This window comes from Pomacea canaliculata, linkage group LG1 (genome assembly GCF_003073045.1).
Source record: "Pomacea canaliculata isolate SZHN2017 linkage group LG1, ASM307304v1, whole genome shotgun sequence".
NCBI classification, from domain to species: Eukaryota; Metazoa; Mollusca; class Gastropoda; order Architaenioglossa; family Ampullariidae; genus Pomacea; species Pomacea canaliculata.
In genome coordinates this window covers 21425439-21451915 of record NC_037590.1, presented here as the reverse complement: position 1 = coordinate 21451915, position 26477 = coordinate 21425439, and the positions used below count along the sequence as shown (strand labels likewise).

At 37.1% G+C, this 26477-nt stretch overlaps 2 protein-coding genes across 8 annotated transcripts in view; both read right to left on the bottom strand.

Annotated features, from left to right (window-relative positions):
• LOC112575144 (sun domain-containing protein 1-like) overlaps positions 1–15878 on the bottom strand; it is a 34240-nt gene extending 18362 nt beyond the window's left edge. Inside the window, exons 1-10 of one of the 7 annotated variants that reach the window (XM_025256797.1) lie at positions 13742–13890; positions 13468–13665; positions 8896–9006; positions 7669–7701; positions 6866–7227; positions 6376–6676; positions 5925–6058; positions 4744–4770; positions 4031–4135; positions 2398–2572 (exon numbers count right to left, since the gene is read on the bottom strand). In XM_025256797.1, coding sequence (XP_025112582.1) covers positions 2398–2572; positions 4031–4135; positions 4744–4770; positions 5925–6058; positions 6376–6676; positions 6866–7227; positions 7669–7701; positions 8896–9006; positions 13468–13481 — 1262 coding nt within the window. In that variant the 5' untranslated portion in view covers positions 13482–13665; positions 13742–13890. Of the gene's footprint in view, positions 1–2397; positions 2573–4030; positions 4136–4743; positions 4771–5924; positions 6059–6375; positions 6677–6865; positions 7228–7668; positions 7702–8895; positions 9007–10124; positions 10355–11344; positions 11682–13179; positions 13285–13467; positions 14128–15551 lie in introns of those variants that run through there. The other 6 variants (XM_025256807.1, XM_025256788.1, XM_025256816.1 and 3 more) reach the window with 6 other exon arrangements.
• Positions 15879–18485: 2607 nt separating this feature from the next.
• Positions 18486–26465, bottom strand: LOC112560575 (NADPH:adrenodoxin oxidoreductase, mitochondrial-like). Its single transcript, XM_025232506.1, has 13 exons — positions 25742–26465; positions 25224–25319; positions 24929–25051; positions 24201–24245; positions 23749–23817; positions 23061–23162; positions 21413–21605; positions 20914–21112; positions 20598–20664; positions 20057–20107; positions 19600–19708; positions 19161–19331; positions 18486–18857 (listed from the first exon to the last, which is right to left on the bottom strand). Exons 1-13 carry the CDS (start codon positions 25895–25897, stop codon positions 18727–18729), a joined length of 1512 nt encoding a protein of 503 aa, XP_025088291.1. The 5' UTR covers positions 25898–26465; the 3' UTR covers positions 18486–18726.
• Between the last annotated feature and the right edge of the window lie 12 nt (positions 26466–26477).

Genomic DNA, 26477 nt, shown 5'->3' with positions numbered 1-26477 from the left:
AGGTCACTTTAATTAGTTTCGGTACTGTGAAAAGGTCTATATACTGACTGAGCTTGGGGGACAAGCTGGTGCTCTTGTAAGTAGGCCCAGAGCGGTGTTAAAACTACTTTCTCTATGCAACTTTCTCTTTTCAGAGAAACTGGGCGATAATTGTTCAACATGTTGAAATCAAGTGTGGATGTCTTAAGAAGTGGCTTCACCAGGGCATTTTTAAACAAAGATGGGAAAGCATCTAATGACAAGCTGACATTTAAAATGTTTGTGATGTCGCAGGAAGTAAATATCTAAGCACTGAAGAAGAAGGTTTGTGGGTATTGGATCTAACTGGCAAGTTGTTGGCTTGGCTTTCAGAATAATCGCCTTTATGTTGGCATCAGCATATGTTGGTCGATATTTGGTCAGAAAGTATCCCAAGAGAATGTCACAAGAGATCTGTCAGGCACTGATATTGAGTCCAAAAATGATCGAATGTCCAATATCTTGTTCGCAAAATAATCACAGAACACTTGTGACAGCGGTGAAGTAGGATAGGCAGTAGGCAGCGGCACTGCCTTGCTAATTCCAGTCATTCAACTGTAGATATCGAAAAGTGTCTTGGAGGAGGTGCAATTAATTATCTAATGATAATAATGGGCCTAATGATATGTGACCCTCCACGATAAAATGAGTCTAAAGTTGTGCGGAACAGTTTTGTGCTAGAGGTCCCGAAAGGTGATAGGGGTCAATTTTGTGCAGTTTGACTTTTTGTTAAAGATGGATTCCTTGGTTATTAATCTATCAGAAAAATATACTGCTATGTTAAAATAAAAGTTAGAAATGGACTTAAAATAAGTTTTAATCGAGGTGCCCTACTGCAACTCGTACTGATTTCAGACAAAATTCAAACGCTGTTTTGATACTGTTTCCCTGTCATAACCCATTGTGTTATATCTTGCCAGAAATCCCAAAGTCTGTATGTTCAACTTCTTTAAAGAACGATTCAAATATAAACTGATCAAAAGATTTGTCTGCAAACCTGGTCAGCCATCTCAACGCTAATCTTTGAACCCACTTTTCTCAAAATGGCCGCCATCGTACTTTCCCACTTCAAACGTTTATAACTTAATGTTAGGACTAAAAGAACAACTTTTGTATCAAAAGGAAGTTCAGAGCCTGTGTTTTTTAAAACTATGCAAATTGGCAAATCTCCGACTTAAGACTCATTTTGTCGTGGAGGGTCACATATGATGTTTTCGCCTTGTTGATACATTTAGCAATGCTTCCCTTCGTGGTATTATAAGTCTCTTTGTGGATTGTGAGTCCAGTCTTCCGCCAAACACACTCAGCTCGCTGGCAAGTGTGCTTCAGGTCAACACGGATCTCAGAATACTAAGGTGCACATCTGGGCTGTCACATCAGACGTCGAGACACTGGGGCATGGTCATCAACAACACTACACAAAACACAGTCCAGTTGCTCAGCGCCCGTTGATGAATGCGAGCATATCAACACTGCGTAACGACCGAGTCTAAAACTGGCACCAATGATGGGCATTTGCGATATAGTTGGATTATGCAGTAATGGTCAGATGAGAGATCTTGAGAAACATCAACTGACTGCACTAACTGGTCATCAAGTCGATGCATGACCCAGTCCAAGATATTTTCTCTTTTATGAACGGGATACAAAAGAGACTGGACAAGACAAAAAATGTGCTACAATTCTGACATTTTTACTGTGTCAGGATGAGATTTGCTGTCCGAATGGACATTAACATCTCCAAGAAGCACTGCGGGTCCAAAGAGTTTGTTCTTGGCACTCGAAGGGGATCTATAGATCCAGAACAGGTGCATCGAGCAATAAGGAGCCGTAAAAGAGACTTGTATACATTCAAAAGATGTATGTGGGAATGATAAATCAGCAGTAAAAGACAGGTATTTAGCAAGTGATGCTTTGTCGATAATAGAAATGGCAGCTCCACGTGTAGGACAGGGGAACGATTTCAGGCAGTACCCCATTGGAGTTAGATCAACGCCCACACTGTCATCACCCTGCTGTTTAAGCCATGTCAGTGATAATGAAAATATCGAGGCGGCAATCTTTTACAAAACTCAACAATGTGAACACCCCTTTTTTTTCCCCTACCTTTATCTCACTTAATATTTAATAATTATATGACCAAAAAATCGATGATAGTGTGAAAACAATTTTTTTAAAGTTTTACCTCAGTATAATAAAGTTATTTTTATTTTTATATTTACAGTCTTACCAAACATGACAAGGAATATGCCTGACTGGAATGAGTGAAGCTAAAAACAATGCAAAGATATGATGCTGGCTGATACTGTTCCCTCTAATTAAGGATAACTAACATCTGAAAGGAGTGCAGCATAACAGTAATACAATGTTTTGACGCACCTGCTAAGAAGCCATGAATCTAGAAGAAGAAAGTAAGATGCAACAGCAGTGATTTTCCTCATCATCCATCTAGATCCAAATGTGCCAAACCTAAATGCGGGCATTCCCACCCTACCAAGAATCCCAGTTGCCATTGCATGTCCCATTCTTGCTGGTGGAAAGCTTGACAGGAGATCTGAAATACAAGATTTCTCTTCAACACAATATTGCACCTTTACATTCTGTACTAAGATGGCAACATCTTGTTTTCAATATTTTCTTTTAAACATTTATTTTTTATGCCATTATTTTAAAAAAAACCAACTGTCACTTAAACTTAAGAAATTCCTCAGAAAATTAATTTGCTATAACACATATAAAGTTCTCTCTAACATTTGTGTCTTCAGCTTTATAGACACATTGACAATGCAGTGGCATTAATCCTTAACATCTGCATACCCAACAGAGAAAAAACTTTGACAAAGAAATAATTTCATTTTTACTTTCAACAAGCCTGATATTTGTGGCAATGAATTTAGACTTTTTCTGCATAAATATTGCCTCTTATAATGTATTCCAAAGATGTATGCAAAAAAGTGGAATCTACTCCCATAACTCCATCCAAAAGAAGAGAGACAATTTACTTGCTTTAGTAATTTCTTCACTAGCTTACTTATTCCAGCCTGCTCTTTTCAAGCCTATGCATGTGTTTGTCTGATACAAGAGGTAGAGAGAGAAAAGACACAGAAAGACAGAATGTGTCCTTGTCCTCTCTTAGCACCACCTACAGGGTCGTTCCTTACTTCCCACTTCTAATTGCTCAGTTATGGGAAGTCTTGCCTCTGTTTTTGGTATTTGTTAAAGTAACCCCATTATGAGCTCTAAGAAGCTGTTGATTAAAGTTTCACTAAAGAGTTTCACTGAGAGTTAATATACCTAGAAAATATTAACTTACAAAGGTCAACACAAATTAACAGACTTTATGTGACTACTGTTGTCCTGCAATCTTTGGTCACTCCACATTAATGCAAAAGCCGTCAGAATTAAGCAGTAAAGTTCAGTAAGAAATTCTTTAATGTCCCAGTGTCATTTTCAGCTCAGCCTAACCATCTATATTCAAATGAACATCCCAAGCATTATTTTGTCTTGGCCAGATATGAAGCTGCTCCACAGCCAAAACAATTCCTGACAAGCAGTTATGTCTTTTCCTCTTCTGGCAAATTTTTCCACATTAACTTCTAGAACAAGGCCAGAGCACAAATTGGCCTCCAGTTTAACTAGTAACATCAAGACGATGAGCAGAAAATGTGAACTCTTGTGCTGATGGAGGTACAAAAGCTCTGCTGTTTTCAGTTTACAAGCTTTAAGTCATGGGAAGTGGAGATCAAGAACTTTTGTCAAAAATGAGAGAAATAAAAAGTAACTAAGTAACAAATTTATTGCAAGTCCATCGCTGACTTTTAAGAGTCTCATTGCAGTTTTGGATATTAATCTGTTAAATGACTGGCTGAGACCTGCAGGCCTACAACTTTGCAAGAAGCTACAAGTTTGTCTTGGCAAACAGCCGCAGCCCAGAGATATAATGAAAACTGCCAGAAAAGAAATACAGCTGAAAGCAAAAGATCTGCATAAAAGCAAATATTATCAAACTCACACATCAAGGCTTCTAGTCCAAAGAAAGTCCTCCAATCTCTGGCTGTATTTCTGGATGTGTTGTGAGAATGCATTTCTGATGGTCTTTGAGAGTATAAGTCAGAATCTGAAACCAACAAATACTGCAGGAACTATTTATCAGACCACAAATACTGTTTATTTCACATAAAAACAGCTGATCTTTAATGAATTAATCCCACTTGAAAAATGCAAATTTCTATGGGTGGTTTATAGGTTCTTCAGGTAGTCTTACACTATTTCTCATTTCAGTAGAATAATCAATATGCAAGAAAGAACATGAAAACTTTGACTTTCAATTCTGCTTTTAGCAAGATTTTGTCATACAATTTCAATGCAATATAGCACATTTCCCTATACAGATGCAAGCTCATTGCACTTTACAAGAGACTGGTAATAATGACTGAGACAAGCATCATCATCAGGCAAATATACATAAACACAGAGGGAACATTGCCATGAACGTGAAAGAATGCAGAGACAGGAGTAAAGTGGAGAAAGGGAAAGAATTATTCTTCTGGTGGTCTATATCTCTCTCATTTTAGTAACATAATATGCAAGAAAACCTATGAAACCATTTTCTACTTTCAGTACTGCTTTTAGCAAGATTTAGTAACTGGTACTTATTTCTCACTGTGATATATATTTGCATTTAACAAGGTCAGGAATAAGTTAGTGGAAGATAAAAAAACTCACCAGAAAGTTCATTATCTGAGTCCAAACCTATAAAGAAAAATTGTTTAATATTTTACTTCAAACAGAAGTATCTATTTCTACAGTTTAAATATCTTTCAAACAACAGTAACATATTGCAAGAGTTACTTCTAAGAGCTCTTACTTTTGACTTATGGCAATGTTCAGAGTATCTAGCATCTGTGCTTATAAAGACTGAGGTGTAAAAACCTAACTTTCTACTACTTAAAGTACCTCATAATATAACAATCTAGCTATTGTCTGATTGTCAAATTCTGCATTTCTATGTATGTGACACCATTATGTCAACTCGCCAAACTTCTTGGCATGAATGCAAATGGTAGGAAGACTGAATGATATATGTTGAAAGCACAATCGGATTTATATAAGCAACCTGCACTATATTTAACCGTCCAAACTATAAGATTGGGTATCAGCACTCATGGTCCACACTTGGCCAGTGGGTGTCCACCAATTAAGTGGATTTATAATCAAGTTAAGCCCCTTAAGAATGAAGCTTAACCACTTAAAATGCACTTCTTCCGCAAACATTACTCCTAACAACCTTTCCCATAATGCTAGTCTTTTTCACACCCTTCCTTTTCATGTTATTCTCAGCTCTTGTTCTTTGGTTCCTCTTTGTGTTTTCTGTATTTGATTTTATTCTTTGTTTAGTACGGTTGTTTATTCTTTTATAGCTAATATGTCATTTGTTTGTGTTCCTGTCCCTCGTATGCTATCCATGTTTCGTTCTTATTCTTAAGCACTAAGAGCCTTAAGAATGTGAGTATGCGCTTTACAAATTTTGCATTTATAATAAAATCTGCTTATGACAAGCCGTCCATGTCTGGAGGATAATAATAAAAATTTTTAATAAAAGCTGACACTGACAGAAAGCATCTTCATTTGGCCAGTGTTAGATGGTAAGAGGCACTGCACTTTGCAAGATTCACTGCATCTGTAATCTTGAAATTACCATGACAGGATCTAGCTACAGATAAATTTTTGTGTCTCTTGAGGCAACCAGCTGAACTGACGTTATATAAGGCAGATAATATGCAAAATTTGGCTAGTATGTAACTGGTTATGATCTCTTGGTAAAAAGAAAAATAAAAGCAAACTTTTGGCATAGTGTAACAGACAAGACTAAACTCCCTTCCTAAAATAAGGTTTCTTTTATTTACCATACATGTGCCTTATGCGGTGACCTCGTTTTTCAGATTCATATTCATCAGACACGCGTTTGTGTTCATTTCGCTCAAGCAAGTCTTCTCTAGAAGATGATGAATTCCGTAGACGCCTTTTTTCTGCAGTGGACCTAGTTAAATCATGTAACAAATGAGCAGATAGTAAAATAAAATAAAGCTTTAACATATCTATGTCAATATTGGATAGATTATTTTTTTGCATCATCAAATATAATCTTTTGTTTAAAGTTTATAAACATTACATACCTTCATATAAAACAAAATTTGGCAGACACTATTTTACTAATATGCTTTTTGCTAGGCCTAGCAATTAGTTTAAAGAAATTTTTTTTTTTAACTTTCGAGAAAGAAATAATCAAGAATTCCAAAATTATCATCCAACATTAAAATACGTGAAGAGGCATAACCAAAGGTACACATGACACACCTTGCATTTCGCTTTTTAAATCCTGCACTGTTGTTGATATTGGTTTCTTGATTATCCACCTCTAAAACAGTTTTGCTGGCATTTCTATACGCCAGAAAGCCATTATCCATCTGCTGCTTCTCAAGCACGTTTGCAGCCGAGCAACTGGTGCGAGTCTCTTTTGAAGTGATTAGCGTGTTGACTGTGGTACTGCTGAGAGTCGAGGTGCTGTTGCGTCTATTACCAGCTAAGAAATTCTTTACACCTCTCAAGTGATTGCCTGATCTTAGGATCATTCCATCAAAGCCTCTGGAATCAAGACCTGTATCCAGAAGGTTTTTTTAAAATGTTATTTTTTCTTATCAGTTATTGTGTCATACATTCAGCACAGGATAAACTGTTATTAACCCTAAGATATGTTCAACAATCGTTAGAACTCAAGACGGTGCATAAGTAAAGTAACAGGCTAAATAAAGAATCATTAATTTACCCTTTCCCATGGAGCACATACCTCTTGATTCTTTGGACAGATGCAGCAATTTATTCTTCTTATCAGACTGATGTTTGCCATTCAAGTATGAATTATAGCTCACTTCATTAGAGTCCATGTCATCAGAACCAATATCACTGTCTTCATTGTGCTGTTCCGTTTGCACCAAAAAATAATGATTTAAGCTGTCATTCACACTGATCTCTGTAGTTCTCACTTGATCTACAGCTTCTTTGTCTGTAACAGTAGTACCATCCACTTCCAGATCTGAATCAGAATCCTCCAGCATGCTTATGGGAGGTGTCACTTCACCATGAAGCCTACGTCTGGACATATTTGGACTTACATATGTTTTCCGTAAGAGCCTAGGACTGTAGCTCCCCCTGTACAATAAGCATTGTCAACAGAAATTCCAAAAAACATATATTCCAATAAGAGTTTTTATTTTATTAAAATCTTCTAGTTTTAAAAAAAGGTATGGACAAGGTTAGAAAATGAGCCAACATTAAAAAGATAAAGATACAATTTTTAAATATATCATTTATATATTATTTATTGCGGTGACACTTATATTTAATTATGTTAAACTGTTCAAGGTGGAGGTGGAGTTTTTGTAAACATATCAGTTGTCACTGCATGTTGTGTTGCAAAACAAAAATAAATCAACAATAATAATAATTCCTTTCCGAGAGAATCACACTTCTGTTGAAGATAAACTCGGAGTGCACTTATGGAAAATTGACATAACGATTGGAATATAACCTTGGTTATGTTTTCACCACTTTCTAATTGTGAAATTACTGAAAAAGAATAAAAAAACTCACGTTCTGGCATATGTGTAATCAGTCTTTGGTAAGCTACAGACATAGAAAGGTGAAACTTAAATATGTCTTGTTAGTACACATGTTAGCATATAGCAGCTCTACAGTTTTTTTTTTGCTTCATCAATTAAGATGACAAGAATGATGATGAAGTAATGATGAATTTTACTTAGACGATTTTCAGTTTTATTTAGATTTCAAAGATGGTAGTATATCCTATTTATCCTATGTAAAATCTAACTAAAGAATCTATGTGACCAAGAACACAAAATATCAGATAATGTTGGACACAAGTTGGTTGCAAATATTTTATACCCAAGAATGAGTTTTAAGAAATAAAAAAGGAAAAACTATTTGCTAAATGAATATTCAAAGCAGGGGATAAATATTTCATGGCATTTCTTTTACAATATTTTAAAGGAAAGTTCATATTTTATTCATTGAAGACTTCTTTCGGCAAGATGGCTCAAGCAGTATTTGCTACATATACAGTAATCCTTCGTTTATCGCAGCAGATGTGTTCCAGAACCACCTGCGATAACCGAAAATCCGCGAAATAGAAATGGTATATTTATTTATGTATTTATACATTACATAAAGACTTTATAAACCTGCTCCCATACTTTTACGCTACATAAACCTTTTCCATTTCCTTAATAACCATTCCCACACTGTTGTTTACAATTGTGAGCAGGAGCGTAACGTCTCAGGTAAGCAATGCTGGTTCCCGTTTCAGAGTAAATACACGCACTATTTACTGAAATTCATATTAATTTTATCATTTATAATATTTTTATTGTTAGAATTAATATTAGTAATATATTTTTATACACTTTAGGGTTTTTTCCATCTAAACATTTATAAAATATATACATTTTCCAAAGATGGAATTTCGCAGAAAATCCGCAAATCATTTTTCCCATTAATTTCTTATAAAAACCTGCGAAATAGTGAAGCTCTGTAAGGTGAGGCGCAAAGTGGCAAGGGATTACTGTATTTTGCTCAAAGGACAGCATTGGTTATTAAAATCTCTAAGTGTTTTCACAAAGCAGTATAGTTATTACATCTAAAATTAAATATCATATAACAGATGAAGGAAAAGTTGCCAGGTGTCACCAGATAAGTGCATCTTCTTGCACAACTGCTACTTCAACAAATTTAAAAATAACAATTAAATTCCAAGCCAAAAAAAAATTGTCACAGCTGCATTATATCATAAATATTACTTACACATCAAAACTTTCATTTTGACTAAGCTCGTCACAATTGCCGAGAGATCTGCTGGAATAATTAAAGAGGCGTTGGACAACTCTTTTCTTTGTCTCCAAAGTGACACTATGTCTGCAAATAAAAATAAATGATCTACAGACATCTGCAAAATATATACAGTAAATATTTGTTAGTTTACGTTGAACTAGGTCTTTTCTAAATGTTCTTCACAACAAAAGTTTTACATTCAGTTCTAATTCAATAATACCAATTGTATTAATATTTTTTTGCTTACAGTAATGAGTATTATTCTAATTATCTTTTCAAAGTTTTAATTTAGAGAAGGGGTTGAGGTGTTGGCCTTGTATTTAATAAATAATTTTCGGGTAGATTATGATTTGACTTTAACTTTGACACACATTGGCCGTGCAGTGATGAATATCTAGCTTATTATGGTAAAAGTGGCAGAAAAAAAAAGTGATAATCTTCTCCCTCTATGTTATGGTATGGACATGATAAAAATAACTGTTGTTTACTGTTTCAATGAACACTAGGCTTTTAAAAAATCAACTGTTTTCACCTATCTATTTTTCAAAGGGTGCTGGCACAATTAAGAAAAATTAAAGTTTTATGTAAAAATCTACTGTCACTGAGACACAATAAATCTTTATTAACTTAAATATATCCTTTACAAAGATATAATTTTCAATGCTTAAAGAAATCGTAAGTATACATAAAAGTAGCTAATACACCACCTAAAACTCCCTTCTCTCCTTTCGCTGAGTCAAAGCAGAAAATGGTAAGCAATAGTGCATACAATATCAGAGAATCTTTTCGACCGGTTATTTATTTTTAGCTTACAGTCATTGTACAATAGAAGAACAACAACCTATACTATCTTTATCCATAGAACCGTCATTTGAATATTATAAATTATCATTCAATTTCTGCACCAGAGACGAAATGAAAGTGGTTGGCATGTAATAAATGCCCATAATAACATACTAGCAACTAAATAAATATGAACGATCGATAATTTTGTATCGTTTAGCTTTATTTCATCTGTCAAGCCTTTCTCGAGCTATGTCTGTTATTATATTCATGGAAAAGATCAATCTGAATGCTTAAATAGCTTCTGTTTCCTGAACATTTCGGAAAATAAACTTGAATTTAAACTAAGGCCGCGCTTAATGTAGGTCAAATATATTCGCAGATTAAGCTCTTATGGAAACTCCACTAACTGCACTTACGCACTCGGTGATGATCGCGACAAGGACACATTAGCAACTGAATGCCATTTGCTGGCTTGTTTCTTTTTTACTGATGTTGATGCCATAACACTACACATAACAGCAACTTTAAAACAAGTGCATTTTGTAGCGATATTACGATCAGCGTGAAACACAAACGGCAACAATAAACAACCGAATATAAGCACTCAGTCGTCCAACGAAGCCATGCTTCAAACGCCGATGAAACTCTACTTCCTATTGGCTGGTATTTTTAGCTCGTCAACACACCTGTGCAACTCGCCCACACTTTCAGTTTGGGTGGAGACTGTCGAGATGATGGAGACTATAAAATAAACCTCGGTGTGTGCGTGTGTGCGCGCGTGTATGTAAGGGAGGGAAGGGTTTAGAGAGGGGTGGGAGGAGGTGGAAGGAGGTTGACTAGTAGAAGTAGAAACGGATTTTTTTAAACATTTAAACACACCTATTTTGTATTTTGTTTACACGGCATGTGAATTAATTATTTAAATGTACGAGTCGATGATTTTTTTTTTTTTTTTTGGGGGGGGGGGGGGATTAATTCTCTTAAATGTCTTTTTAAGTATTTCTCCTCTCTGGGAAACTCCTATGCAGCTAAGTATTCTCGAACCACATGTGGCTGGGCAACATAACGCGCACTCAACTGTAGCATTAACTGTAGTAAATTACACTTACTATGGAGACGTCCTAATTATATATGAAATTGCAGTGGGGACAACGCAAACGAGGGCGGGGAATGGAGGGTAGTGTGAAGTATAAATGTCTTCGTACCGTCATGTAAGGTACATTCGCATTCCAAGAGGGCGACTATATCGAGGGGGCCACCATTTGATAGAGAGCGACGTACGTAAGCACTCGCACATTAAGGGGAAAAAAACAAAACAAAACAAAACGGGGTGGCGCACACATGCGCGTACACGTACCTGTGGTAGCATCACAACATATTAATGAGCAGCACAAGAAGAAACAAAACTCATTTAAAAAATGACTCAGCCGGTTATCATAATCACAACAAATTATGTAATACTAAGAATAAGATAAACTTTCTTCAATCATTTTAATCACATTCAGAGTTTTTAAATCAATGCGACTAAAAAAACAACAAAAAAAATTGCGTGTTTTTGATTAATGCATTTGTTTCATTCCCCTTGACCCCCTGGACCCCCATCGCACTCTTGTGGATTTATTATATCGTACCCTACCTTGTAAGCAAAGGGGTTGGTGAGTGACTTCTTGTTACTCTTGCTCTCATGGTGAATCCGGGAGTATGTTCTGTCCGTCGTGGCATTCACCGCCGTTCGGACCGCGGCTTCTTATTCTTTCATATGGAGTTTGAAAACCATCTGATGAACACTGACCAGAAACAACTGTCCAAGAAGAAAAGGCCGGGAGGGGCAGAGAGCGGGGTCCGAAACTGCCTAAAAATCTGTAGGGCTGTGATTCAGGCACAACTAGTATCATAATCGAAAGCTTTATCTGCACAACTATTCTATACCTCATTTTTTTTTAAAAAGATCTAGTTGTGACACCTGTTCACAGAGCTGACCGTCGAGAGTTTTCTCTGGGTTTTTTTGGTTCGTCCCTGTTTTATTACCCCTTTCACCAATAGTGCGAATCACAGACTTGTATTTATAGACGTCCGTGGTGCAAATCCATCACCTTTCCTATCAAGCTAACCGTGCCCTTACCCCTCGATCTCCTCCCCTCTCTCTCTCTCGCGCGCGCACACATGCACGTGCGTGCGCGAACGTATGCAAGAACGCTCACACAAAAACCCATTAATTAAAATCTTGAAGTATCTGCAAAACCAAGTTGTCATCAAACAAACAGCGGTTGAAGCTGCGACGTTGTGTTGAGGGATTTCAAAGCTTAAGGAAGGCCAGTCGGATACACGAGTCGTCCACACGGTTTCCCAAATGGCGTACTTGAACGTTCACTGTGACTAGCAGTCCCCAAAACCGCTTTGTGAAACAGCTGGCAAGCGAGCTTGACAAACCGCTGTTTCGAAAAACAGGTTTGTCCAACTGTTTTTGGTTTGTCGTTTGTCCGAACCTTTAAGCAACATATTCCATCTGTCATGCCATGTTTTAACAGCATGTTTGAAGCAACAAGGAAATGGATTATTCAAGTGGGAGCATAGACTAAGTAGATTAGTTCAGCTAATGTGGGTTTATAACGAGTATTAACAGACTCAACAGCTAGATTATAAGGGAATACTCCTACTTTCGGCAACCACAGCCTCTTATCGATTGATAACAGGCAGCTTAAACGTGCAAGAGAGGATGGTCAGGCTATTTTTCTGATAAAATAGCAGTTTAGATAAAAAGTTTCAGCGTTTCGATCAACCCTTACTTTCGAAGTTCCAACTGGTAAATACATGCCATTTTGTGCTCTTTTAGAATTCGCTTCTGCACACAAATTCCGCATTCACAAGCTCTAACAGCAGATTTGACAGTTGAAACCAAATCCTCTAAATAACGTGCACGCATGCATTTGTGAGTGAGAATGAGAATGTGGGGAAGGGGAAAAAGAGTGAGAGAGGGGTGGGGGACAAAAGAGGAGACAATCATACGCTTTAAATTTATTCTCCGCTCCTAATAATGAAATGGACTACAGTCTGAATCAGTAATGGGCTACATGTTTTATATTATAATTTATATTAAAGGATTTGTATACTTTGAAGATCTAAAAGAATGAAATATGCAACATCTAATCAAACGAAACATCAACAAAGTTAACGGCAACAGCAAATACCCACTGAATTAAGCAAGGAACAAAAATCGCAGATACTCAAAATGCGTTTATCGCTCCCTAGTGGCTACCTTTACGAATGCATCAGGACGCTACATTCAACAGTCGTACAAGATCTAAGCAGATCTATTCAGCGTTTTCGGAAACGGTATCGTTCTAACGGTTTTTTTCCATGATAGCAACACCAAATAATAATTGCCACAAGCTGCAAAACATTAAATGCTTGTATACTATTTTGTCTTAGCAAACAAATTAAAAAAAAAACCGCTATTACATTACCGCTTACCAGACCAAAAGCTCAGGACGGTTACGCCTAAACTGCCATCTTAGGAAACTGCGGATATGACGTAACACGTCTGGTAGTTTAGTTTCTTGTTCGTAGAACACACGATATGATGACGACAACACAGTTTCCAAGTAAATTTAGTGCATGCGTAATCTAGATTATAGCGACAGACAAGCTCACTTCTAAATCGGCATGGACAAGAGCAAAGTCATACCAATGGATCTGCCAGAGTGGAGATCTGCATGAACGGCGTTCAGCTGGACGAGGTAGAGCAAAAATTTTAAATACCTGGGTGCGACCATCTCCAAGACAGATAGCTTGCGGCAAACATTCGTCTCAGCGTCGCAACAGCGAAAGCAATGGCACGGCTCAAGAAGATTTGGGATAGTAGAAGAATCAGCTTTAGCACAAAGTTGCCTGCTGTACAAGTTCCCGGTGCCCCCATGATGCGAAACTTGGACCTTGCTCACCGAGCTGAAGTGCCTCGGAATTCCCCTGTATCACAGTCGGATCAAGACAAACTTGGTGGACCCCTTGAGCTTATGGTTTCCGATGCTGCTAGGGAAGATTCTTCAACCTTCTGGATCTCCTACAGAGAACATAAGACAAATTTCTTTGCTGCGCAGTCGCCACCACCGTGGGTCTACCCAGAAGGGGCGGAAGTTGACATGGTTCGGCCACGTTGCCCGACACGACACAAGAGCGCGTCTCTAGGTGTACCCGTTGTGAGACAGCGGTCCTGCAAGGGTACGTGGAAGATGGTCTCCGCCGGGGTAGCAAGCAAAAATTGCCGCTAACTAGGGGACCTTCTCAGGGCGGAACAAGACCGACCGCGAACCTGATGCCTCTCATCGTGTTCACCCCCCTACACACACATCACTCCGCCATCCCTTCCACAGCGTCTTTATTGATGAGCTTGCCTTGAAATTATTCTGATGTGAAGCTATGATTGTAATCTTAATTTCTTTCCCCTATCCTTCCTATCTTCTTTGTTCTCATCTCTCTGCACACTAGCCTCAGTCGACGTCATACTGAATTAAATAAGGTAAAGACTGCAAGAACACGTAACTAGATGGAAATGTTTATCAAATGTTTAAATATTTAAATGTTTATGCGATCATCACCGAGTGTGTAAGTGCAGTTAGTGGAGTTTGCATAAGAGCTTAATCTGCGAATATATTTGACCTACATTAAGCACGGCCTTAGTTTAAATGGTAGATGGAAATGTTTAAAATAGCTGTTTATTCAGAATATACACGCTGTTGACTCTCGGGACATGTTCTCAGGCTCTTACATTAATGTCAATATGGCGTTAGAGTTATTCGATAACCTTTTGAAAAGGTATGTAATTGTAGAGTTGTAATTAATGTATGTACGCAGAAAAAGAACTATAAGACCCGCCTAGGTACGACTTGGAATGTACTTAGCTAAAGAACAAAACAAGACAATCCTTATACAGGTTTCAACGCATTAAGTATCCAAGTGTTAAATTGTCTGTAAGATAGAAGAGAATACAAGAAGTTTTTAGAAAGAAAAAAAAATCTAGTTATTAGCAGTTATTAGCAGTTATTAGTTCGTGGCATCCTTCGGCAACTACAGCAAGTTCTTTTGGAAAGAAGTCAGCGACCGTTCGTTCTGATACAACCGATGAACAGCGGCTGAATCATTTTCAAAATTGTTGAAGCGACAATTACTAATGGAGATGGCATCACGAATGATAAAGAGCTGTACTTTATCTGTGAAGATTTGATTAAACAATTTCTAATGACAAATATTGCAAAGCACTTAGAAAACCGAAAAGTGGTAAAGCCCTGTGGAATCGATGAAATGATGTCTGAAATGCTGAAATTCTCTGGTGGTACATCAGTGCCGATTATGACAAAGTTAATACACTATTTGGTAAAGGAATCTACCCTGAAGGTTAGACTAAAGCTAACATTGTATCATTATTTAATAAGGGTGATTGATACAAGAGCGTGTGAATAAGTACAGAGTTGTTTCGTTATTGAGTCTGAGGAGTAAATGATACACAGTAGTAATTAATAACTCAGAATCTATTTTTAAACAAAGTAATTGACATCCTTGTTTGGTCTTGTCTCTGTGAACACTATATCTTGTGTTAAAGGAATAATAACTTGATGTTATGGGAGAAACTTGTGCTACTGAGCGTGTGACAGAACGTGTAAGTGTTAGCTGTTCTACTGACATCATTAGCAGGGCATGGTCAACTGAAAATGGAAAATATTTCCGGTCTGTAATGCATTGTGTATACAAGTACAGGAACTACCGCACCTCTTGCTGCTGTACTTCAAAATTAGTTTAAATCTTTTCTTTAAATACAGTAGCATGAGACTGCACACAATATTACTCACCTCTCAGGTCACAAATGGACATCACGTTGCATGTTTTAAGGTTCACAATGTATGCCGCACAACCAAGTGATTCAAGTAGCCGGTGGCCTGGGTCATGAGAGAATATCCATCTGTTGCTTCGCCAGTTATGATGGCTAGAATAATTGTTGTAGAATTTTAATGCGACTCGAACATGGCGTTGGTCCGAAACTTGACCGTTTTGTCGAGCACACACACACACCTATCTAATTATATCCCCACGCTGTGACTCAGACATGCACGTACACACACACGTTCATGTACTTGTACATGACTGTATTTTTGGTCGCACAACTTCGCGAGTTCCGTTCGATGAAGGATGCTGGGCGGAGATTAAGGCGCAGTACAGCCGGCGGTGAAATACACTTTACGGCTGGGTGGTCATTAAGACTGTCCGCCTGTCATGCTATGAGTGCAAAACAAGTCTCACTCGATCGGCTTTCTCAGTGTGTTTCATCTTGATAGGTGGACAGAATCACAGAGCGATAGAAACATGCATAAAACAACATTTTCCTTTAAAATGGCTTACGTGTGACGATAAATCGAGGAATGCTATATATATATATGTAAGCATTCATCCGTACACAGCGCACGGATTTCATTCATGGAACATAAATAATTGTATGTTTTTTTTTAACATAAAAGACATAAATACATACATATAAACACCACATTGGTTCCAAGTTAGACAATGTCGCACCGGCACCGATCATTTGGTTACCATTTTTTTCTTTATTCTGTACTTTATTGAGAAAGATATCCCTCTTACTCCTTTTCTTCTAACCAAACAGCGAGAAATGCTTTATGAGGCACTAACAACGTAAAGACAGATCGCACCCAAGTAACTGCACCTGCGAATGTCCATTCAAACTATCAGTTTACTGTTTCAAAAAAAATGGCAGTGGATGAGACTATACAAACGCTCTCATGAGAATAACATTGTCCGCTGTCAAAACTTTACAATGAAAACAATTTTTTAAGAGGCATCTAAAGGCCATTACGTCACATATGTTGACACATCCATGCAATATCTTTTATGTGGCAGAGTGGCAGCAGAAATCACTGTGATACATTCTCACTGAAACAACTGAGCGCTGCCTACACTTTCATGACAGAAAACCTAGAGCTATGAGTAGTAAAAGTGGTTGGGGGCGGCCATGTAAAGCAGTTTGTTAATTGTTAGTGAAAATGGGGGCAACACGGCACGTTTGACACGCCCTCCATCACGCAGCAAAGGTTTCTTTCTCTACTAGCCATCTCATTAATTTTATTAGTGACCTACAGTGGACAGAAAGTTTCACTTTTCGGGAAAGAACTGCAATGCCCACCTTACGATATGGGGATTATATAAAGAAACTGCTGTTGAGAATGATATTTAGTTGTATAAATGTCAAAGCGGGGCCTTTAAAAAAAAAGATAATTTATCAGATGTTCTAACTACTAAATGAAACGTAGTTCTACAGGCATCATTATATCATCAACAACAACCTTCCATATCACAATTCTCAGTAGGGACACCGGTCGACTTGATCTCACAAAACCGACTTGACCTCAAATACATTGTAAGAGGGATCATGAAAGAAGAAAGAATTGCATTGACGCTCGAGCTTGGCACTGATTTGTAGTTTTCTACTTTATCCTTTTAGACAGGGGTAAGCAAAGTACGGCCTGCGGGCGTCTTTGGACCGTCTACTGAAATGTGAAGTGAACTAGTTTTTTTTTTTTATACCTAGGATCATTGAAAACGACTAGTCGTTCGAAATCGGCAGCACGTAACAGTCAAGCACCGACGAAGTACACAAATAACAACACAGCTGGCGTGTTTTATGTAGTCACGAGAGCGTCGGCGGCGGCAACATAGCTAGTCCTTTTGTTTCATTAACATAGTCCGACCACCGTTTACCGGTGTTTTGACACGAATGTGTCATCGGTGCATTGGACACGTTTCTGGCTTAGCATATGTTTGGGTTTCCCCACCCCACCCCCCCGCAAACAGTCCTAAGAGAAAGTCCGACCTGCGCTAGCGGATGACAGACGAGCAATGTGGCGCAGCTCTGCAAATCGCCACATCAGAAACGCGGCCATATATTTGGAAAGTTTCGTGTAGGAATTCCAACAGTTTCACTTTTCACATTAAATTCGTTAATGTACATAAGTTTTTATCCCATTTTACTAGGTTTGTTGCAGGGTTACGTCACGTGATGTGCATTAATTTTTGTTACCGGCCCGCCGGCTAGTTCAGAATTTTGAGGCCGGCCTGCGAAACGAAAACTATCCACCCCAGCTGTTAAAAGGGGTGCATAGGCCTTTGTGTTCGTAGACAAAATTAACTTTCCATAATATGTATTTTTCCTTGCTCCCTTATCACATTTTTTCTTGACAGCCAGTTCTCGAGTTGCCTCTTAGAGACCAACCTGAACGGTCTGCGTTTTTTTTTTTTTTTTTTTTTTTTTCAGATATCAGTAGATATAGGCGATATAAAACTATAACCAGTAAATTTCAGCCTCGAAAACCCATCTGTTAATTAACTATCCGCTATGATTCGCACCTGCGATTAAAAGTGTAGGTCTGGCCTAGGCAAACTAATGCACCATTTACAACATTGCTTGTAGTCAACACCAATCAGAGAGAGACAACGAGCGACAGTTGGGATTATTCGGACGCTGACAATCTGCATTTCTCGTGGTTCTGAAAAACTGCTACTTTAGCACAAGAAATGCAGACTTTCAACGTCCGAATAATCCCAACTGTCGCTCTGGTTGGTATTGTCGGCTGGCAATGTTGTGAATGGTGCACTAGTTTGCCTAGGCCAGACAAGCTGTAGTTGTTGGGGACCCGTCAGTATTATAATAACACACTACTTGGGAAGAACCTGCATTGCTTGCTTAGTTAACAAGGGACGCTACAATACTTACAGCGTTTTTCCGAATATATGCAAACAGCACACTTTTATTGTAGACATTTGTAGATAGCTCAATATTGGAAGGATTTACAGATGAGAGCACATGATTATCAAAACACTAATGAAAGTGAAACTCATTCTTCTGTACTTTTAAATACAACATTTTGAAAAGAATCTTGCAGATATTCCAATCTACAGTGTGTGTATGAGTCACTGTAGTTTTTCTTCTATGAAGTCCATTCACAACACAAGAGCTTAGGAAGCAGCTATGTGCAACATCTCTTCTACTGATGTTATCTTTTCCCGAGGTTTGTCGTTTTTCTTGCCCAGTTGGATTTCTGCTTGGTTGATTTTCTCCCAGTCAGAAAAACTTACTGGCCTTACACCTGTTCAAAAATAATATATTAATGGAGTTGTGTCACTGTGTATTTATATGAACAAAGTTCCACTGGTTTGTAAAATTAATAAACTAAATGAAACTAATATGCAGTCTATTTCAAACATACCACAACAAATATCCAATACAAACTGCACACTTTAAAAAATTCATAATTTAAGAATGATACAGTCATATTTTATTTACAAACTGATGATTGTGTTAACTGAATAGTTTAAGAATATTCATAATCCTTTTACTGCAGGAGAGATTTCACACCTATAACCCAAAAGCATTGTGATTTGTAACAGACCTTTCTGACTTAATATTTTCATAACTGCTTCTCTTCCTCCTGCTGAGCCTGATGGCAGTACACCTGAAGCAATGTCCTCCAGCACTGCTTTACCTGTGGCAAAACCATCATTCATGGCGCCAAGAATTACAAATACTGGGCCTTGTGAGATCCAGCCACTGCAGTACAGACCTTATAAACAAAGCATGTAAGAAAAATAAAGCATAAGCAATTACAATGAAAAGATAAACTCTCCTTATCTCCAAATGTACACAACCCATAGACTTTCAAACACAAAAAGCAAAAGTATTTCCTGAATACAAAACTTCTAACACACACCTAAAGCATACACACATGTAAATACACACATACATCATACACAAACACTTCCCCCTCCCCAACACACACAGGTATATACCCAACCTAACAATTTTGGCTTAAGGGCTATTCTTTCAATTACCTTTACATCCAATCACTCTGCCACCACTGTTTTGGATGACTCCTCGTTTGGTGTCAAATGGAACAAAATCATCTATTGGTATCCCAGTGTATCCAATACTTCTTAAGACCTGTAACAAAACGAACATAAGCTACAATTTACACCTGTATGATGAAAAGGACACCTTCCCCCTAAAACAAAAACAAAAAATAAAAACAACTTCATAAAATTAAACTACACTAACAAAAGGGGAAGTAGGATAATTAACAAACACATATATAAGACATTTTCAGCAGTAGAGCCTAACAATCAAATCATAAAACCTTTCAAAATTTTCTCTGCTGGAGAACATGAAAAATAGCTTCATTTGCTCTTGTTTTTTTAATATACAGAAAGGTAACAAAATAAGTCTACAATGAAATAAACAAACAAAAAAATTCTTGTGTGCATAAATAATACCAACCAAACCACAGCTCACATCTTCTGTATGATCTGTAGCAACAGCAATCTGTTTTTCTTGTACATCTCCCTAGCAAAAATACAATATTTTGATATGATGGAGAAATGAGCAAAAATACATCAATCTGCTTGGGAAAATGTTTTGAATGTTACAACTTTTCAAATGCCCATGCATCTGTGAAGTTGCCTAGATCTCACTAGTAGTGGACATCCTGACCTTGGATATCTATCATTACCAGCTCCAATAAAGGGAGTGGGATTCAGCAAAACATCAATCCTATTATTTTCCAAAGGTCATAGCACAATTATTCCTATAAATAAAATTCCCACACTATAAAGTAGAACTAGAGCAAGTTTTTGGAATACTACTCTGGTCCTCAGTACCTTTCCGAATTCACTTCCATATATATATCTGCACAACTTTGCTAATCTTCAGACACCAAGCTTCTTTGAGTCCCACTGCCTAAGACAAAGACATATAGCTAGAGATATTTCTCCTACCAAGCTTCGTCAACTTGGAACAGATTATCTGTCACCATTTATCACTCTGATTCTCTTACCACCTTTGAGTCCAAACTTAAAACATATTTTTTCAGAACAGAGACTTCACTACGACCTTGTCCTGATCTAAAGAATGTCAGAGTAAGGGACATCATGACTGACAGCTCATGTGCATCACAAAACATTCTGGTCCCTCTCTGACTGCAAATAGCACAGTTTGTTGCCTGTGTTGCTCAAGAAACTAGGTAAAGAGTATCCCTTGTGAGGCAGACTTCAGTATATCTGAGCATTGTAGGTTCATGTTAAATATCTACTTTTCCATCATATTAAAATAGTTCATTTTCTGTATGCTATTTTAATACCTTATCTTCTTACCTGTAATATCTGTTGACAACAAAATGGACACTCTCTATGCACTGTGCATCTGTGCTGGCCTTAATCGCTATAGGGCTGCGCAAAAATTGAAGAATCCATTCTCTTGTTGCATTGGCCCATGCCACACGGTGTTTTTCTGGTGGCTGTACTGCAGTAGTGTACAACAGTTCTGTCAGGCGGCGTCTGGGACGAGGAAGGTCTGGGTAGAAAGATAAAAAGATAACAACCAAGAAGTTTCTTTGCTACATTAATAACTCCACTTTCAAATTTTTAGTTTTGGTCCCCTTACACTTTGACATTCTGAACTTAACAAATGGTGTGTGTACATGGAAACAAAACTTGAAAAATTTTTTCTTCATGGTGGAGCATGCTTAAAGTCTGTCTTAGCCATGTCCTGTTATCACCAAATAACAGGTGAGAAAGGCCGAGTGAAAAGTCTCTACTAATAATAAACATTGCAGATCTACAATGGCATGTTCTCATTACATGACAATCTCACCTTTCACAACTACGTCAAGTCCTTGTACATCTTCTGGATAAATAACAGTGCGACAACCAGGCAGGGTTATCATTTCTCGCAGCTCTTTTATGGTGAATGCTGCTTGTAGTGGACCTCTTCTACCTACTAGCAATACTTTTTTAACTTTACTCTTTGACAACATTTCCAGCGAGTGTTCAGTGATGTCTGTTTTCTGCAATAAACCAAGTTCTGTTGAACTTTTCCATAGGGCAGGGATAAGGCGCTATACAAGTGAATTTTATTATTATTATTAAATATTGTAATGCATGGCAGAAGATTAAATCTATGGCTTCTGTTAATCAGAAAGTGGACTGTACGAGAAATTTAATGGCATGAATGATCAGTATATCCAAACATTTTGAATAATTTTTATGCATGTTTTGATTTTTCAAATGAGGTTAGGGAACTTAGACAGTTGCTTGTTTCTTATAACATAGTAATTTCTCAAGTCTGTGTGACGGAATTGTTGAAACAAGGTAAGCTTCAGGTTAATAAGGAGGTCAGATGGGATTTGTGGGTGTGTCTTGCACTATTTAGCTGTGTGAAGTGTTCTAACACCTCTTTCAACTCTCTCTTGATTCTGGCCACATTCCAGCCTTCAAGAAACTTTCTAACATCCCAAGAAAGCTAATCCCACAGACTGCTTTTCTGTTGATTTTAGTTTTGTATTCAATGCAGTTTAACGAATGTGTTCCAGCACTTAGTCTGATTTCTGATTATTTTTCTTTCATATCAACTAGTTTTGAGGATATTGGACTTTTTTTTGCTTGCAGACTTCAAAGAGTTTTTGATATTGTCATAATACTGATATTGTTATTATGAGCACTGGATCTCCACTGGTCAGTTGCATATCGCCCCTGTTGTTAACAGACAGTTGCAGAAGTACTGCTGGCTACCTTGTTAAATTTTCTGATGACACTTCATTGTTGACTCTGTTGCATGGGCATAAGCAAGATCATAGCAATGCCTTATCAAATTTTCTACATTGGTGTAATGGGAATTTTCTGGAGTTAAAAATGTAGCTAAGACAAAAGAGAGGAAGATTGATTTAAAGGAAATAAAATGTGGTGCTGTTGTTCCCAGCATGATATATGACAACTGTTGACTCCTTCAGATACCTAGGCATTGTTTAGTTCCAGCTTAAATAAAATATAAACACTGAATATATTGTTAAACTTGTTCAGCAAAGACTACCTTCTTTGCAAACTGAATAGTCTTTCAATCAGTATTGCAATCATATTCATTGAAAGGTCCTTTGTATGTTGGTTCTACAGTTTGTCTATCCATGAGAGGAACAGTTTGAACAGCACTAACCATATTTGTTCTATGGTAATTGGTGTCAAGCAGAGGGATTTGGCTTTTTTTTTTGTGATCAGAAAACTGTGTCCAGCATTTTGTCACTGTCAAAAGGTATACAACAAAATCTAGAAAATAAGGCTGGTGAGCCATGAAAGAATATAACTTGACAACAAGTTTTTAAAACAATTTTTAAAATATAATTCTAATCTTTCACTAGAAAGTGGAAAGAGCTGGTTCCCAGAAAGTTTTTTTTCAGTAACAATCTTCTGTCAGTTCTTTAGACTGACACTTTCAAACAACAAACTTGTAAAATGTTTGCCAGACTTACTTTTAGAATATCAATGGGTGTAAGAAGAATTCTTGCAACATCTAGAGCTACATTGCCATGCCCTAAAACCACAGCTGTCTCACAACTGAGGTTTACAGTGAGCTGCAACAAAGCATTAAAACATTTACAGTTTTACAACCTTAATATTTTAATCAATTAAAATTTCTTCTATCTGCTAAACTTAATATGTGCTTTTAAATTTATTTCAAATGATAATAGCTAACGATCATAAATTTCTAAATGCCACAAAATACCTTTGTCAATATAAAAGATTTAAAAGATTGAATTCAGCAAAATATAATGCTGCATTAAGCAGTAGAAATATTAATTAATAGAAACAAAAAAAAAAAAAAAAGCTAAGAAGCCCATCAAACTAGTGGAAAATACTAGAAAGAAAACTTTAAAATATACCTCCTAAGTACACTGCTCAAAACAGCTCTAACATATAAACAAACAATGGGAAATTTTGAACTCCCCATGCATGATTTGATGGAAAACAGAACAAAATACACATAATAAAAATGTACTAAGACTCGCAAAGTTAACATGAATTAAAAATACAGTGTCATAAATATTTCAAAAAGAAAATCATCTTAACAAGATAAAAATTCAGTCATTTCTGAGCATTCAGTTAGAATTTTGTTAAAATAGCCAGTTAAACAGCTAATAAAGGAGCATTTTTATTTACATCTTTATTCTCAGGTAACCCATTGTACCAGCCAACAAATGATCGTGCAGACAATACGTTTGGCAGCATCTGTAAGAAAAATAACCATATTTAAGTACTTCTTAGCCTGACAAAGCCAAAGGGAATCTAAACGATTTCTTTAACATTGAATATTTCTACAACTTTGCAGTCTGTTGTTCCCAATAAGCAAATCTTACAATGACATTTACCTGGAAAAAAATGAATGAACAGGTATAAACTTTGTTTTATCTTGAAGATTCTGGCCTGTTGTTCAGAAAGTGACTTTCATTTGTAAATATTGCATGATGTGCATTTATGCATACATGCGGATGAATGTATGTGAACACCACACCATGCATTAGGCAAGGAAAAGGTTTAGGAAAGGGAGGCACAAGGGCTGAGATACAATATGAAGTCCATAGGTCCCTATATATGTCACCCCTAATGCTTACCTCCCCTGGAATGCCAAGCTGCCGGTCATTACTCGCACCATAACACTGAAACACAGTTTATAGTGTAATCCTGTTCTTAAATTCATTTTATTTTAAGTTAAGTCCAGTACGATTGCGCAGATTTTTAACTGCTTCCAGCCAAAACTGTTGTTACGTACATGTAAATCAATGAAAAATGAGAAACTATGGGGTTACCAGATGTTGAACAGTAAGGATGATAAATTAATTATATCTGAATTGTAAGCAAGTGTAAGAAAAATGGGTAACCTTAATTTGTTAGCTTAAGCATAGAACTATTTAACTGCTTTAAAAAAATACTTAAGTTACACACCCTACAGCAGGGGTGGGCAATTAATTTTCCCAAGGGGCCACATGAGAAATTGGGATGGTTTTAGAGGGCCGGACTAATATAGTTAACTCAGTTTTACCCAATACTTTATATATTGTATATATACTGGCGGGCGGGCGAGCGGTGGGCCGGTCAGAGGCAGGAGGCGGGCCGGCCTTTGCCCAGGTCTGCCCTACAGGATAGTTTTGTAAAGTTCCACCTAATGGAATTAAATATATTTTAAAAGTACTTTTTATTTAGGGAAAGCAATTAAAATATCACGTTAAAGACAAATATACATCTCTGGAAAAAGTTATGAATAACCCTCAGGTCCATATTACACTACTGCACAAAAATACGCCATTGTATGATATTAACATGTCGAAAAATAATATATTACCAGTACTACAGCGGTGTATGCTTGAGTCAAGTCTGAGACTGTGAGATCTTTTCCTACTTCAACATTGCCCAAAAAGCAGCATCTCTCATTGTGAGCAGTCTGAGTGAATGTGTTTATACAGTTCTGAAACAGATAGCGACATGGGTAGGGGGCTCCCCTATAAACTGCTTCATCAAAGGCTTAATCTGCATGGTAAACATAATCTGCACTTCAAAATGAAATCAAACAGCTGCCACAAATGTACCGATCAACAGTCTTATTGACAAATATCAAGCAACTGCCTGAAAAGTCTCACTTTAACTTCTGGATGGTCTGGAGCCACACCAAAACGGACAAGTCCAAATGGGACTGGTAACTTTTCATAGATGTCCACTGTCAATGAGGAATGACCCTACATGAAATAAAATATTTTAAGCGGACATTCTAGCAGATTTTGTTTTTTCCCAAGAATGACATTTTTTTTTTTTGTTTTACCAATTCTTTCTTCAGTTTAAAAAAAACTATCCACATCATATTGGATTTTGGTTTAGATGCTTAAATATTTTATGTTTGATTATCGATTTATAAAAACAGATAGTGCAAAATATGACCAGAGATATTTAAAGGGTGAACGGCTTAAGTTTAATAACTATTGAATATTAAATAGTACTTATATAAAAAGACATCTGATGAACCTATCCTTTAAAAAAATAACAAATACAAAATAGATAAATTATTTTTTTTTATCAATGATAAATATTTCTCTTCATGAAAGAAATATGCTTAAAGACTGCACTTCAGGAAAAATGCTGTTTATAATAATATAACAGAGACCTTGAGCAGATGTTGGGCTGTGTAGAATCCAGCAGGTCCACTGCCCACAATGGCTACAGATGGACCTCTACTAGAAACTATTTTTCTGCACTGAATGAAATGATGGATTTTGGTCCAGGAGGACAGTGACCACAGCTTCTTGCTTGAGATTTTCATCCTCTGTTTCTATAATGCCTGTGAGAAAATGCGCATGACGTTCTGAAACAAATTCATCATTTTCAAATAAATATTTTTTTTGGGGGGTGGGGTGGATGGTAGAATTTATTTTATGCCAAGCCAGTAACTAAGGCTATATCATAGCAAGGCAGCCAGCCCTGTAAACAGAAAGCACACTTTACCAGAGATGAAAGCTGAACCCAGAGCAGCATGCAACCCTCACTGTATTCAAATAAGTATGGAAAGTCCTAAGAGTATGCAACATTATTTTTGTGGCATATCTACAACTTAAAACCCCCCTAATTAGACGTGTTTAGGCACCGTTACTGACATTTTACTTGCAGCTGGACCGATGTATAGTCTTTATATTACTATATTGTTGCTGAGTCATCGGAGATGTACTGCATAATTCTGATCGCTCTTCCATTGACAAAGTTCATAATGACATATTATGACAAATTACATGCCCAGCGTGGTAGTCATTGCTATTCAGATGAATAACACCGTTCATATCGCTCCTGTATTTCCCTCTTTGTTGTTAATGTTTTTTCCCACCCACAACGCCGATATTTATAGACCC

Coding starts and splice junctions, on each gene's coding strand:
- LOC112560575 (XM_025232506.1), bottom strand. CDS start 25,897: ATGAAAATCTCAAGCAAGAAGCTGTGGTCACTGTCCTCCTGGACCAAA. Junction 21,606..23,060: donor CACCCATTGATATTCTAAAA/GTAAGTCTGGCA, acceptor GGTTTATTGCAG/AAAACAGACATCACTGAACA. Junction 18,858..19,160: donor GAAAATATTAAGTCAGAAAG/GTCTGTTACAAA, acceptor ATTTTTGAACAG/GTGTAAGGCCAGTAAGTTTT.